Source organism: Lagopus muta, chromosome Z (genome assembly GCF_023343835.1).
Source record: "Lagopus muta isolate bLagMut1 chromosome Z, bLagMut1 primary, whole genome shotgun sequence".
NCBI classification, from domain to species: Eukaryota; Metazoa; Chordata; class Aves; order Galliformes; family Phasianidae; genus Lagopus; species Lagopus muta.
The window spans coordinates 50,343,618-50,360,375 of NC_064472.1; the positions used below are offsets into that span (position 1 = coordinate 50,343,618).

The 16,758-nt window shown below is 38.2% G+C and overlaps 1 protein-coding gene across 4 annotated transcripts in view; it reads right to left on the reverse strand.

Moving 5' to 3' along the window:
• The window catches only part of MCC (MCC regulator of WNT signaling pathway), a 206,983-nt gene that overhangs the window by 24,016 nt on the left and 166,209 nt on the right, over positions 1-16,758 (reverse strand). For all 4 annotated transcript variants that reach the window (XM_048931366.1, XM_048931365.1, XM_048931364.1 and 1 more), the window contains 7 exons: positions 14,392-14,538; positions 13,989-14,078; positions 13,159-13,307; positions 11,353-11,493; positions 9,799-9,899; positions 7,150-7,333; positions 760-994 (listed from right to left, as the gene is read on the reverse strand). In XM_048931366.1, coding sequence (XP_048787323.1) covers positions 760-994; positions 7,150-7,333; positions 9,799-9,899; positions 11,353-11,493; positions 13,159-13,307; positions 13,989-14,078; positions 14,392-14,538 — 1,047 coding nt within the window. The remainder of the gene's footprint in view (positions 1-759; positions 995-7,149; positions 7,334-9,798; positions 9,900-11,352; positions 11,494-13,158; positions 13,308-13,988; positions 14,079-14,391; positions 14,539-16,758) is intronic.

The following is a 16,758-nucleotide window of genomic DNA, read 5'->3' on the forward strand; positions in this document are numbered from 1 at the left end:
CCAACACAAGCCAGTCTGTGATTCTATAATTACCTTTTAGTTTGCCTCTCTCCATTTTTGAAGCCAATATGGAAACCAGGTTTAAAATTATATAAACTGTATACCTGGTGAATAAAGGCCAGTTTGTCTAGATCCTATTTTTAGAACTGCACACACAAACCAGGCCTGCAATATGAGTTCTCCTAAAATCTCTGTTCCTGTTTGTCATTACAACACCGACTCTTTGCTCTAGCTCTAACACAAATTACAAATTCCAACACACTGCCTAGAACAGCTCTGGAATTCTGACTGCTTGAAACCACTATGGATGAGTTTTTTTACGGACCATTCTTCCTCCCACAGCAGTACTAAAAGGAGGTGAATTTGTTTTGCTCGAATTCACAAACATTCAAGATGAGCATTTGCATGCTTGTAAGTAGCGAACAGTCTCTTGGGAAGTGCTGTATCATGCTTTTTGGTCACCCTCAAGCAACTCAGCTGCTGTATCTCTTAGAAAAAGCATCTGGTTTGTCAAGGAGAGCATTTGAAGAGCAAAGCCACGGATGAGATTTTTGCCTAATTCAAAACACACATAGCCAATGCACTGCCTTCTGTCACTGTTTTACTACTGGATTTTTGGCTTTGATTATTCACTTCAACTAAGTAACCCTTTATTACCCAGCAATCACTATCAATGCCTCCCATATGGATGACATTCTTAGCATTCTTAGCACAATGGCTTTGTCAGCACTGTCAGTCTGTTGCATACAATTAAATTACCTTCATAGCCATAAGTTCCTGCATCAAGACCGCATTTTCTAGGTCTAACCTCTGGCTGTCTCCACGAGGTTTAACATCATAACTAAGGGGATCAATGTGAATACTCTCCAGCTCCAGCATCGTTAGTTTCACTGCTGCTCTGTCATTTTTCAACTGCTGGATGTAATCCTTCAGTCGCTGCTCATCCTCCTTTGTAAACTCCGTATCACAGCTGCTTGCAGTTGAGCTTGTAGTACTAGAAATAGAAATAATAGAATTAAAAAAAAATTGGAACACATTTTGTATTTTTCTGTCAAACACTCTTTAAATACTTCATGAACACAACTGAGTCTTTCTTATAAGTTCACAGAAAGGACATAAGTAAAGTGGAGCGGGTGTTGCAATATTCAGAAGATGCAGAGGGGTGTGACAAATTCAGAAAAGAAATTAATTCTCTAAGCTGCATAAAAAAATCAGTTTCACTGCAAAGCAGGATCGTTCGTGATGTGTAACTGCATTACTGTTTGTGGAATGTTGTCTTCTGAAACAAGTCTTCTTTTTAACAAAAAAAAAATAATAAAGCTCTTTAGATTTCTTAGCAATACACTAGCAGGTCAAGTTTTTCTCTGCTGCTCTGCCACTAATTCTTCATCTTTGTGAAAAAGCATCAGCTAACAAGAAAGTATCAGCCTGCTCCTCATTTTTATCTGCTGATGGCAATACCAGTTACTATCTCATATTTCTTAATGGACAGTTATAGAAATCAATCCAAAAAAAAAAAAGCAACCAACCACTGGCAGCTATCAGATGGTAGCATCTTTCAATTTATGCTAAGATAGATTGACTATACTGTATACAGACATTCCTTCAGGTCCAGGGGGGTTTAAAACCAACCCATAATTTAGCTGGATTTTAAATAAAAAGACATCATCAGCCTTGTCAGAACTGTTTTTTTCTGTGGGCGCAGTTTCAAACAAATGACTGCCCATTAGTCTGCCCCACAAATGTTTACAAAGAGAATGCAGATAAGGAAAACTAATGTCTTGTTAAGGATAAGGGTGGCTTAGTGCTGCCTTCTCACCTACATGCATGCCAGTGCTGCAGGGGGCTGAGACTGATACAGCTTTAGAATTTCCAGGGCTGAATATGGTTGCAATAACACTTAAAGGAGAATGAAACGCTGTGTTGTTTCTATAACCTCACTCAAAGCTGCCCGCTGTCTCCTGAGGTCCTGTAATTATCTGTTGGCTGAGGGATAAGTCATCCATTAACTGTGCTTGTCTGGAATGCTAGATGATCTCAGTTATCAGCAGGGGAATAAATCACTTTCTGTATCAAATTGCATTGCTGTTCAACATTTCTGTAGGAGGAAAAAAAGCCCCACCCGCCACATGCTGTGAGACTCAGGATGATGTCCCACCATGTATTACGCATGTGAAAATTGGGAATCCTATCAAGATAGACTTGGTTTTTCTCTTTTTTTTTTTTTTTTCAGTTCTACTTTAACTACAGCTGCACTGATTCTTAAGTGCCTCCAATAATTCCCAATTTTTCCATACAGTCCAAGCATGATCTTGGAGGAGACAGAGTTGGCAGATCTACAAAGATTTCTCAAAACCTTCCCCCCTCATGAAATACTGCATTATATTTCTTTTCCACAGTTCTCTACTACCCATTATGCCTTCTTTTTCTTACAAGTGCCATATTTTCCACAGTACTAGTAAACTGGTCTTTTGTTTTCACCCATTTCCATCTGCAGTAAAGCACGAAACACCCAGCACTTAAACTGCATAGAAACTTTCAGGTTGGAAGAAATTTTTACTTGCCCTTCATTAGAGAATCTCAACTCATAAATCTCAGTTTACTGAACCTACTGGCACCCCTCTGAAGTAGGCGCTGATGTAAAAATCATGGAGGTAGGTAACATGAGAAATATTTAATTCTATACTGAAGCCATGTTGCAAGTTTCCTCAACATCTAAAGACAGCAATTATACAGCTCTCCTGAATTAAATGTAAAACAGCTGTTACCAAAGAAAGGACAGCTTTGAGAGTCCACTCAGGCTTCAAACCTTGGGACAAAAATTGCTCATCTTAGTTTTCACTTGCCAAGGAGAAAAAGCCTAGTCTGCTGCTGGGAATGAAAAACAAGCAAAAATGCTGATAAGTCTGTCGTTACGCTGTGCTGAAACTCAAACTTGCAAGATATTCAGATTTTGGCTCTTAAAGATCTACAGCTATGCAAGTCCATCCAAACCAGGGAAGGCAGTCTGGGTTGCTGCCAGTGATACTCAGGCTGCTTTTACTTCAGTCCTGGCTGGCTGGCTGCCTGCCTGCAGCTGAGCTGGCTCCTCTGAGCAAGGTCTTTTTTTTTTTATATAAATAAGATGGAGGGAAGTTCAATGGGGACACTGTCTCAGACAGCAGAAGAAAGGACAAGAACGGTCTTTCCCTCTCTCCCAGCATTCAGCAACCAGCCCCCACCCAGAAATGGGCAGTAGAATGGACAGCAGAAAGGCAGGGTGCAGAGCCCACTTCGAACAGCTGCAGAGTCAAGACAGTGTGATGAGCCATTCAACACCACCACAGTCTTTGTGAACTCCCATAGCACAGCTCTGCCAGAGCGCATTCCCTCAAAAGCCCTACCCTAAATCTTTCCACAGCCGTAGTGATAGTCCATTGGTGCTCTGTTTAAGCTGGTAAGCACATGATCCAGAATTTCAGACACTGCTCTCCTTTTTAATGGCAGCTGGGTGAAAGGAAATCAGACTGACAGAATGTAGGCTAGCATGGTACAACGTGCAGTTTTATTTGCCTGTGCAAGTGTTTGTTCATGAGCATGTGTGTGAATCAAAGGCTGTATCTGGATATAAATGAGTCTTCCAAAAGTGCCACTGAGTAAATTACATATATTGCAGAATTTTGTCAATAAAAGCCTGTAAAACATTCAGTTAATCTATTAAAAGTCAAATCAATACAAGGCTGACAGAACAAAAAGAACAGAGTCAGTACTGAACAACTGCACTTTAAATAATGTATTTGATGGGCACAAACTATACATGAGAGAACTGTCTTCTACGCAAATCCTATGACTTGAGATCTGAGACACCACAATGCTGAAAGACAATAACTTCAAGAGAGACTGAAAAACAGTACAACCAGCCAAAATACAAACAGCCTGTTTGGCTAAATTCAGAACCTTTGGTAAAACCACCCTCATTCCTGAGACTACTTCAGTCTAGCAAAGAAGTATAAGATACCTGTTAGAATATTTTAAAGTAATTTATTCCCACACTTCAGCCAAGATAATGCTGTATGTCAGTTACTAATCTGAAATCCCACGGGATTCTGATGAGTGATACAGTCCTGTGTTTGGCTATGGTCAGGTACTCTGTGACACTACATAATACCAACCAGAATTCCCTTTGCATACAAGACAGTGGATCTTCCCTGTCATTAATCCAGGTGTAAGGCTGGGGTTACTGACATAACAGGGAATTAAAACCCTCCAATTTAATTTAGCATTACAATTGCTGCTCTTTCATTCTGATTCATTCTTTTCCAGGCTGCAGTCAAACCTCACTGATAATGTATGTCCCACAATTTGGTTCTGTCCATTCAAGTAATTACAACTTCAAACTACACCACAGACTACTTCTATTTCCAAAAATTAATTGACAACATTGTCATTGCTGCTGCCAGTCGAATACACTGAGACGCTTGCCATTATTTTTGTTCATTTCACCAATGTCAACCTCTGCAGTGACATTTCATTTCATTTCAGCTGCTCCCTTTTGCAATTGTTAACCACTTGTCACCATTGGCTCCCCTAGCATTTTCTCTCAGTACTGTGTTCAGTGATTTGACATTCAGAGTCACATTTGAAATGCCAAACTAAAGATGGGTCAACACTTTCACAAGTTTCTATTCTGTAGGATTTCAAAGAATAGAGAGAATTCTTCATTTGTTGCGACTCTCAGTGAAGGAGGGCTTCCATCCCTTCACTCCCTCTACTCTATTGTTACAAAGAAAAAAGGGAACAGCACGCATTCACAACTAAAAGCCTGTAATACTAAAACAGTTACAGCAAAAGAACAGTCTCGCAGATTCAGAGTGAACCACATTATCTAAAAATGTTTTCACTTAACTGCAGTGGCTCCTGAATGTCAATTCACAGAGCCCTCACAGACAATGCGGACATGTTCTACACTGCTTTATAGATTGGTAAATTCTTTAAGACAAATCCAAATATTAAGCAGACAAGAACAGCTAGAAATCCAGAATCTGCCTTCCTATCTTTGTCTGGATTACTACCGCACTGGAAAAATAAAGGAAATGTGAAACATCAACGATGAAGAATGAGACACTTGGAGGACTGTGGCAATGGGATGTCTGTCTACAGTAGCAGAGACCAGAGACAAGAGGACACATACAGATGGATTAAGAAAGTTACAACAAAGGCAATAAAACACTGAAAAACATGCACAGGGTCCTGGAAAAAGGAAAAAAGGGATCCAGAATGACAGGGAGAGGACAATTAAAATCTTTAATTTTTAAATCTGAGACAGAGCACTTACTGATGTAAGTACAGAAAAAGTGAGTGCCTTCTGAAAGAGTACACAACTTCCACCTGCCACAAAGGTATCTGTAAGCTGAAGAGTGATTCTTCTCATTTGAGATAGGGTCCATGGGAGGAAAAATCTCAAAACATCTCTATCATGTATCACTTGAACACAACAGAAGGAAAGAAGATTTGTATTTCATGCAGGAGCTAGGGTTTCAGAAATGTTTTCACTGCATTTAGACAAGAAAAATTACACTGGAAGCAGTGGGAGGTGGGAAGGGCAAAAATATGCAGGTTATCATCATCAGATCAGTGTGTCCATATGAACGTCCCCCTTTGATTCTGGAAACTGTAAACTGTTAAAAAAAACAATCAAGCATATATGCTTCGAATTCATATCAGACATCTCACAAGGAAAGGAAACACTGAAATAGTTATGAAAAAAAGAAAACCTTTTCAATTACTAGAGCGGTAAAGAGGATCAACTTGAGCAGAGGTGCTGCATGTATGACCACTTAGAACACATTCACATGTAGCTGCAGAGACAGCATACGTGCACACAGGCTGAGGCAAGTCAAAAAAGCTTTCTACAACCTCTTCCCAAAGTTGGTCAGTACTTTCGGTATGACGAGCGATCAACATGTTACTAGTGCACATACCACCACATTAATTTCTGAATATAAGGCTTTCCTGGACTGACAGAGCACAATACAACTTTTCCAAATAAAATGCCTAACTCTTATTTGGGCCTCATTCCCTCAGGTTACCTTCTTGCTGACTTTTTAGCTATTTCATGCTAGTCATATGGCAGGAAATAAGATCCTCTAGAGAAGGCATCGGCAAAAAGAGAAAATGATATAGTACTAAAATAAACTTCTAAAAGTGTCAAAAAATGACAGCATTTGAATGAAGAATTGGCTCAATAGCTGATTTGAAGTAAAGTTTTAGTGTGAATCTGAGAAACCAAAAAAACTTAGAAGGAAAAATGTTCATCTACAGTTATTCAGGATGTTTGCCAAATTTGTATCCATAAATGTGCACACATTTACTGCACAGAGTAAACTACACTGCAGGCAGGCAACAACTCAAAACGAAGCTGTTAGCAGATGTATTTGAGCTGGAACATTGATGCAATAATAATGAAGCTCATTTAAGTTTCACAGTTTCTTAGTTCTTCAGAAAAATTGAATCATCCTGCCCTTTTCTGGAAGATTTTACTGTCACTTATGATGCTTATTTGTAACTTGACTTGCAGTGAAGGAGGAATTTTGAGTAGGTCAAAGGAAAACGAGAAGACAGAGAAAATGTTTCAGAATGAAATGGCTAGAATTGCAACACTCATGAATTAGCAGCTGAACATTCCAGAATTTCAATCGAAGAGTAATTCTGATCTTTACCTCCATATATGTGTGCTGTCCTGCATACAACACATATGAACAATAATTACACAATCCAAATTCAAAATTTTAAATAATAAATAAATTCAAATATAATATATATTTGATATATTCAATAAATTCAAAAATTTATTTGAATCCAAATTCAAATAAAGCAATAAGGAAGTAACTGAAGTAAAACACACACAACACTTTTGCTCTTCATGAGGAATATCTAAGTTCCAAATAATCAATTTGCAACAAATTTATACAAAACCTTCTTGGCTGCAGTTGCTGAAAGTATGAAGACAATTAGATCAGTGGTCACGGTCAAGTCACGGTGACTTGAAAAATAAAGCAAAGAACTCAGCAGACTGAGGTGAAGAAGGTAGTTTAACAAATACAATAAAAATAATGTTTGTTCTGAGATCACATTCTTGGAGGGCAGGAAAGCAGGTAAGCTGTAAGTTACCTCGTGTGGCTGTTGGATGAGAGGCTTTCCCAAGGCTGCACACTACAGCCAGTGACTGCATAGGCTCCCCCGCAACTCCCATCCAGTTTCATCAGCAAGGCTTTTGCTGCGTTCTCAGCTGTCTTCCTGCAGTCATGAGCTCTCTTAAGCATTTGGGTGATGTTTTCATCACCTGTCTGGTCACCTAGTTTTAAACAAACAGTCTGTTTTAGAGGTTTGAATGAAAAGCTTGATAAAAATTACAGCAATAGAGTTGCTTTGATGCATTCTCAGTGTACTAACAAGACAGTGATTACAAATTATCCATCTGTAAAATGAAAGCAAGCTTCATTTCTGTGTGAGCATCAGTTGTAACTGACCTTCTGGCCTGAATCTGTCTTCCTACTAGCCACAAGCTCCAAGTACTTGTTGCTGCAGGTACATGTTTTAAGTAGAGTTTTACCTTAACTAGCTCAAAAGTTCCTAAGGGCATGCAGATCAGGATCAGGTTAAGAATCATTCTATGATTCTATGAGGATGCTCAAGTTAGTAACAGAATGGGAAAGCACCAGGCTAAACTACAACTCCTACTCTGAACAGTCCAATGCTGTGTCACAGCACAGTTATTTTCAGTGCCTTTTCTCACAAGCACCTTAATGTCAAGCCTAATGGGTTTGCCAGACCACATTCATACAGGTTCCCTTTCCACCTGGAATGATTGCTTTATTTTCTACAAGCAGCCTTTCAGGGTGCAAAGCCACACATACTAATCCAAGAGAAAATAAGCACTGCTATTTATTGATTTGCTATAATTTCTCTTGACTACGCAACTGTTAAGCCATCGCTTCAGCAGAGGCAGGACAGAAATCAGAGCAGACAAAACTCTTGTAGTCCTAACTGCAGCTAGAGTCAAGTCAGTAAAGCAGGACAACCTCATAGCTACTCTGGCATTTTGACCAAAGCTAGAATATACCCATACTTACATACAATGCAAAGATGCCATAACTATCGAACAAAAACAGCATGCTCTATCTCAGACTTTGACCTCATCCTGATTTGAGTCAAATAATCATACTTGCTAAGCAAAATGCATGCAGTGCGATAACTTTAATGCAGAAGAACGGGATTGAGAAAGTCCCATTAAGAGCAGCTGGGTACATAAACCAAAATTGCCCTCCTCCAAAACTGTATTACATAGCATGCAATCAGTGCTATTTCTATCATGGCACTGTAACGGATAACACTATAACTAAGAGCTGTAGGCAAACACATATGTAAAAATTAGCAACATTCTGTTTCACAAACTGTATGTAAGATGATACCCTACTCAAACCTAAAATATTTATCTTTTCTAAGATTTATATCTTCTGTGTGAGTAGGAAATCCACAACTTTTGCTGGCCACTTATCTTTCATCAAGAGTGCGGAATGACCAGACACTGGGAATAAAATGGATGAAAAACAAAGACATCAACTGCATGGTTTACTGCAACACAGAAACACAGAGGCAGCGCAGGCAAAGTCAGCTGTACAGAGGCCTATTGGTAGCACTAGAGGAGATACAAAATAAACTGAATGTTTAATAGCAGGGTGACAGACGAGTGCATCCAGCTTTCCAAAACAAGAGGCTGTACTCATCAGTCCTGTGCCTCTAAAGCCAGATGGTCACTTCATTCCTAAAAGCTTCTGGTTTACGTTTCAGTGATTTTTTAGAAGCCAGCACTATAAATTACTGTCTCATCCATGCATTTACTATGCTTCAGCAAAGCAAGCAAAGTTATTCTTTTCTATCCGAGGGTTTCTCTTTCTACTCAAAGATAACTAGTTATCTTCTCCTACTGTAACAGGAACGAGACTGTAAAATACACATTAGCATTCATTGTGTAAAGATCTCTTACCATCAGTAAAATGAAGGTAACACTAACATCAAATTTCAAACACTTCTGAACAGTACCGTAAAAAAAGTCTCACTCTATTATTCAGAGAACAGCATGATAAAAAAAAAACCTTCACCCACTCTCAGGATTAGCTGTACGCAAAGTAAGTAAACCTCACATTGTAAGAGGCTAATATCCTAGAGAACACAGTAAAACATAAGGTATAAAACTTAAAAAATTCAGAGTAAAGGTAAAACACAGAATGAAAAACTAAAGCTTTTTTTTTTTTATGATTACTAAATGCTACTTCTGTAACTCCAACTTTAAATTAATTACACCAACTTTGGGTTCAACATATAGTGCAAACAAAATTTGTACTTGTAGTTACCACAGTTGCATGACTTTAATTCACATATGCTCAAAAGTAACAATTATTTCACTCTGTACAGCTGCATGATTGTAGCAGCATCACCACTGCCAGAATAGGCATCCCCAGTGACAACACACACGATCCAATTTATATATGCATATATGTATGTATATATGTATATATGTATATATATGTATACATATATATATAAATAATTAAATGTTGAAAGCTGATTTCACTCCAGGCTCTCTTTTTCTTTTTCCCTACTCTCTGGATGTGTAAAATCAATTACCTAGTCAAAAACAAGAAAAGGCCAGATAGCATTCCTAAGTGGTGGGTCATGAGATGACCCACTGTGGCAGCTAACTTCAATGCTAATGAATGTGGAAAAAAAAAATAATGAAATGACTCATTGAAATCTTACCAACAGAACCAACTCCTGCAGCTCTGAACTGCTCAAGAATGAGACTTTGCTCACTTTCTGCCAATGCCAACAGCAGCTCATATGCTTCTATGCACTGTTCACTGAAAAAGAAAAACACAGGAAAAAAGATGCTTGCAACCAGTAACAAAAAAAGTAGCTAATGGATTACATGATTCCTATAACATGTCTAGCAGCAGGGATATTAAGCGACATTCTTAGCTTCTGTTACAAGCATTCAACAATCTCTTTCCTACTGATGGCCCTGGGTTGGTCTTGAAATAGAAGATAACAATCTGAGGTGTGATACAAGCACCAGAAGCGTGTATCAAACAGTCACTAATATGCCTGACAGTTGAGAATATCCACCTGAGAAATTCTTTTCCAGCCCTCTTAATACACAAAATATGGTATTCTATACTGTACAATATATTATAGATCAATATTATATAAAACTATTATATGAGGAAAGAAAAAATAAGAAAAATACTTTGTTTCTCTGTTCCTGGCTTTAAGACATTCCGCCACACAAGCCAAGATACTATGCACAGTTTTGAGTCCTCATTTCTGATGCATTTTGCTTGAAAACAGATACATACCTATCTGCAATATACATTTTCTTACAATTTGCCCAAGGCTGACTGTAACATAATACATTATTTGAAATACACACAGTTTGTTCTAAGACCAGAAGTGCCTGTTCCAAATTAGCTGCAGTTGGAGTTAAATTAGAACATCTTTTTACATAAAGTTTAAAGTAAATTTGGATACTTGTAACCAAACACCAAGCAATTCTCTCAAAATTCTGACTGATGTTGGAAAGTCACTCTGTATTATGTGGAGTGTCTCTGAAGTCACTCTAAATAACAAGGAGTACAACACAATTCCTCGGACCACAGGTCTTATGAAAGGTACTAAACTAACACAGACAGTATGTAACTTAAGATCAGAAACAGCATACATAGTCCAAATGTACACATAACTCAGAAGAACATTCCAGGATACTTTTATTTTTAGGGGAACAGGCATCCAGAACTTAGGAAACTCTTCGGTTTCAGAGGAAATGTTTGAAGATACTAATGGTGGTATCTGAGCAATGGAGACAACAGACTTATGAATGACATGCAGTTTAGAGGCACAATACAGTTTTCCTCCTGTTATACAAGGATGAGTTAATAACAAACAAGTTAATTTCTCCTCCACCCACCCAGATATCATAGTTTTTCTACATGCACATAAAGGTATGAAAAATAATTAAAACACAATCTCAAATGTTAACTCAGTGTTTACAAATTAAAAGATAAACCTATATATCACACTTTTAGATTGAGTTTGCTGCTACTATTGAACTGCGCCTGAGAAACACACATCAGCAACTTCAATAACTGGTTACATAGTCTGTCAAGTAGTTTAATGAATAAGGGAAGTTCTTCAGGAAGCAATGAGAAGTTAATACCACTACAATGGCACATGAACAATTTAACTCTCAGAGACATCCAGCAAGTCTCACTCACGCTCTCTTTTTCCAGCTTAGCCACCCTCTGCATAAGTACATACCTGTACTGCAATGCAAGCCGGAGGGCTGTGGCGTTGGACTCATACTTCCCAACAAGCATGCTCATCCTCTCAGCATTGCTCTTGCACTCTTCCAGTGTTATAGTCAACAAGTCATTTTGGGATTTCAGGTGCTCAATACGGCTGCAGAAAAGAAAGTAATTTGCAACCTTCAAGCTTAGCATGTAGACACTGTCCTGAAAACTCCAGAACAATCATGATTTATAACAGGAAAGATCATTTGGCTTACGCAATCTTTATAATGATGACAGCAAAACCTATCGGCTTTGTGTCCCAGACCAAGAGAGAGGAGATTATTTCTTTCTTTCTCTTTGGACTGCCTCTTCTCTGCTTTGCAAAAATTTTTATAAGAAAAGCATAACCCTATGAAACAGCAGCAAGCAGAAAGCTGTATCTTTATTTTGTTGCTGTAAGATTGCGAGGGATAGATATCTTTTTAACCTTTTGCTTAATATTTCTTCCTCCACTCGTCTGTTCCTGCTGTCCCATCTGCTTCTGTTTTCGAGTGCAGTATTCATTACTGCTATTTTTATTGTGTGGGAGTATGTAGGGATCAAGCAGCTGCCCCCTTTTTTTTGAATATTGAGAATAACCATTCCATTTAAATTACTGTATCTTCGGAAATACAAACTGAGTTTTCAGAGACATTAATCTACAGAAGTTCTGGCAAATATCTCAGATCAGAACTTACTCATAATATTCTTTTTAATGGGGTCAACTCTAAATTTGAAAACAGGGCTTCAGAATACCAGTATTATTGATTATTCTCATTGCTGTTAACCACAATACACATCAACATATCACAGTGTATCATGACTAATCACAAGAGCTGGATACACAGTGAGACCAGATAATTCGGACCAGTGCCACCAACTCTGAAATCACTGATTCCTTAGCAAACACAATAAAGAGAAGGGTTATTACACTATTTTATCAGTGATCAAAATAAAACCTTGAACTTCACAGATGTCAGATCTTCCAGATGTCTCATCTCCTATTTTTTATCTGATATCTCCTATAAGGACGTGCTCTGCACATAAAATTTGTGCAGTGCATGTCAGAACAAGCCAACAAAAATAAAGAAAAAGAGTGCAGTAATACTGAAACATGACCTATAAATGGAAGAGATATTACATTGATCAAACTAAATTTGAGACAGCTGTGAGGAACAGAGAATGTTCAAGAACTCTGAGACACAGTTCTCATGTACCCGATCCACAGCTTTTGCTTTTATGTTCCAATGGATTACTCATGCATTGGTTTTCTTAGGGCTTCTGAAGGATATCAACAGTTTTTGTTTTCATACTGAAACCAGAATGCTGCAATCTTTCTTCTGTAGCCAAAAGCCTATTTAATGGAGCGCTACCATATCACCATATATCAGTGCCTATGTGGATATATTTGATGCTTGAATTCAGCTTCTTCAGGACAAAACAAAGCAAGCCACTTCCAGAATGACAGAGAATAATTTATGGATATCCTTATTTCTAGAACTGATGTAGTTCATGGAAAAAAGTGTCACATTTACTTGGCCAGCCACCGCAAAGGACGCTGTACAGTACATACTTGCACAGATGAAAATGCCATGCTGACCATGGCACGTGACACAACTACCACAGTCACCAAAAGAGTCCAAATGATTCTATCTTCTCTCCACTACACATTCACTACAGCTGCCAGAATTGAGCTTGGACTGAAAGATGAAATCTCAGAAAACAAAAAAGCAGCAACTTCAAAAAACGTTAACAGGAAACAACACATTTGAGCACATCTAATTTTTCTCCTTACCTATTTAATCTCTCTGTCTCCACTTCAAACTCTCGGATTTTACTTTCAGAGATAGCAGATCCATGTGAATAAAGAGTCTGGAAGATTTCCTGGATGTTTGAGCAGTCTTGAAGGGAATGTGCCAAATGTTCAGCCACAGTACTAGACACCTGCACAGAGTAGTGAACAGAGCATTGTGAACAGACAGCGACTGGATTCCTCTTACAGGCTGTCTGAATTGAGGATGGAGTTTTCCTTACTCACTTTAAGACAGTCATTTTTCAGTTTTTACTGTGAATTTTATACTCAGTGGCACACTTACAAATTCTACTTTAAGAAGATATTTTGATTTAAAATTCTACCAATAAAGGGTGAACAGCATTTCATCATAGATAAAAAAGCCTAAGCCACAAGGTATTTAATTCCTTGAAAGCTCAGCAAAACATCCGAGCCACATTATTCAGTGAAACAAATACTAACACACAGTAAGAACAGCACTGTGGATTTACAGCAGCATTACAAAGCAAAACACAGTTCTCGGTTGATTTGGAATTAGTGGATGCAACCAATCTTTTCTTGAGGAGTAATATATTCGATTGACACCAAAATTCATTGTCTTACAGTCACTCAGGGAATGATTTCTAGCAAAGAAGTAAAAGAAAATGAGATAATAAATGAGCTGAAATTCCCTCTGATGAATTTTTTTTTTCTCTTATTAACTTTTAAAGGTGTTTGGTTTTTTTTTTCCAGTTAGCTCAGGTTTAAATTTAGAGAGAAAACAATGCTGCTTTAAATAAAACACAAGTCATCCTCAGAAGGCAACGTGCATGCACATAATCGTTAGTCCTTACCCCTATGCTGCTGATTTCTGATCCTAAGACAGGTCTGTCAGATGATGAAGACTCTGATCTCGTCTTCGACAACTTTACTCTTTCAGCAATCTAGAAGTCAGAATGCTGTATAACTTACAAAGGACCCATGAAGATTATATGAAACGCATTTGTTCACTAGCTATATTTACAAACCTGAAACAAGCTACCATAAGGCTGACCCCCACGTTGTAAATGAGAGAATTACAACTGAACACTTTAATACTCTTTGCTGCTCAAATTCCCACACCAACTTAGGGCCTTGGAAAACTCTGGGGATTCCAGATATTTCCCAGTTAATGATATCCATGCACAGTGGCTGTGCAAAATGAAGTCTGCTTCACCTAGATAATAATAAGCACTACTGTAATCTGCAGTAGCTCACCTTGGCAATGGGAATGTCATTGCTACTACTGCTTGTGCTCAGCTCTCCTGTGCTGGGGTTAATGGGTCGATTTGCAGAAGTGAGACGACTCGGGCTGGATGGGCCTGTTGCCTGCACACTTTGCAAACGAGTTTGCAGTTCCCGAACCTACAATAAAACATAACAATAACTGGTCTTCCACTTTTAAATATTAAACAGTTCAAAGACTTTCTCATTGTCCAGGCAAAGCTGGCAGTTTCTGGCTTGAGAGCAGACGCTGTGTTTTGTCCTGTGGTGGATACAGGCTTTTCATGTGGGGAGAAGACACACAAAGGATGTTTTAAAATTCCATTAGGTTTTTAAACGATCTGTCGAGAGCATTTGCAAACATAATCGTGTAATTATGTTTCAGCTTGTTTCCTACAAGCCCTTCAGTGCAGCAGTACTACCTGTATAGAAATTATCCTCTCTGGGGGTGAAGTTAATGCTCTAATGTTAGATTGTGATACCTAAACAAAAAACAAAGATCCTGCTGTTAGTGGAGAACTCCAGTGCTAGAAGAAGCTCTTGACATAAAAATATTACATATTAAGATGACTATCATATTTCAAAGATCAACAAATTCAGATGTTAATCATGCTTTCAAAACCATTATTATGTGGAACAACCAAATAATAAGTACTGTACAGAAGTCCTCTGCAAAACACTGCACAGCCCTCACAGCACATCAGATATTTGTACAACTGACATCAGAAGAGCTTCAGAACCTGAAGGGGGAGGAAAAAAGACATGCAAGAGCCAAGCTGTATTGCTAAGCAAAAGGTTATAGTGCTCACTTTGGAACAATCTTAACAAGGAATAAATGCTTTGCTTTACAACAATTATGACACAAAGTAAAGTGACAGAACTGATTTTTCCTACAGAACAAGCATCCTGGTTAAAAACAAAGAGTGGCAAATAGAGAAGGGAGTGGAAATCACATGAAGAGGAAGGCTCCCTGAATGTAGAATGTCTACTTTAGCACGCAGGTTTCTGCATGGATTATACAAAAACTGCTCACAACAGAACTTGTGAAATTTTACCATAAGTCTAGTAATTAAGAAGAGCTCAGTGAACTTGACAACTTCCTGAAGCATGAAATGCAACTTTGATACCTATTTTATAAGGTGGGATTTTCAAATAAATGTAACATCTTACACCAACACTAACATTTGATTAAGCAAGCTGAAATTCCATAGCCAGGAAATATAAAAAAAAATGAGTCACAAGCCTGCTTCAGCTTTAGGCTTACCAAATGCACTAATTAACCTCTGTTTGAAGGAGTGGCATTCAGCATGTACTCAGCACAACATGCACAGATCCCTTCAAGCTACTGCACAGAGGAAAATGTTCAAGCTAGAACTCTTCCCAGTCAAAAAAGCAGTATCTTATGTCTCCTATAATCCCCTGCAGTCTGCTTCTATGCCCCTGAGGAGTTCACCTGCCCCTGCCTCAGATGCCACAAAACGAAGGTCAGGTTGTCTGAGGAGTTGCTGTCAGAACAACAGAATTTTTAGGTAAGTGCAAATCACAAGGAGGTAAGGAAAAGAACATTCTTTACATAGCAGTGTAGAACAATTGCATATTACTAATAACAGGCTACATAAAGGCTAACTGTACTCATAACCTCCCTGTTCAGTCATAGAGGAATGCACAATGTGAATTACACAACGTGAACAAAAATAGCTCCTTTGATCTCTCTGTTGAAAAGGGCGAAGTATGCAACACCTTAAAGGAAAGTTCCAATGTTTCAAGGAGCTTTGTTGGACAATGAACATGAGTATTTGCCTCACAATTATACATCTTAAATGTAACTGCTGTAATGAGAGTTAAATGAGAAGAGTATATGAAATGCACATACAAAGCATACATCATCTTAATATTTGTAGCTGAGGCTTCCATGTGTAATAATACATGTACAACTTCAATGTGGGTACAGCTGCACTAATACAAATCTTATGGACAGGAGTGCTGCACTAATGCAAACCAATTACTTTAGCCCACTGATATGCTTAAAACTAAAATAAATCTCGTGGTTATGTTTATACTTGCAGATGAGGTATGCCAGTACAGACAGGATTTGCACTGTTTGGAATTAGCATTGAAGAGAAAGAGGCAATCCCAAAACTTAATTAAAACAAAATCACATGTATTACTATTCCTTTAACTTATGCTATTCCAAAGTAAGATCTCTGCCACACTGTCCAACTTAGAAAATGCTAAAATATTTACTTATGCCCAAAAGCTAGTATTGGAAGATTTAACTCCAAAATAATATTCTAAATACTCTAATGGCAACCAGGAAGTAAAGTGTTAAAGTTGCTTAAAATGCTATGTAACTGTTTACTC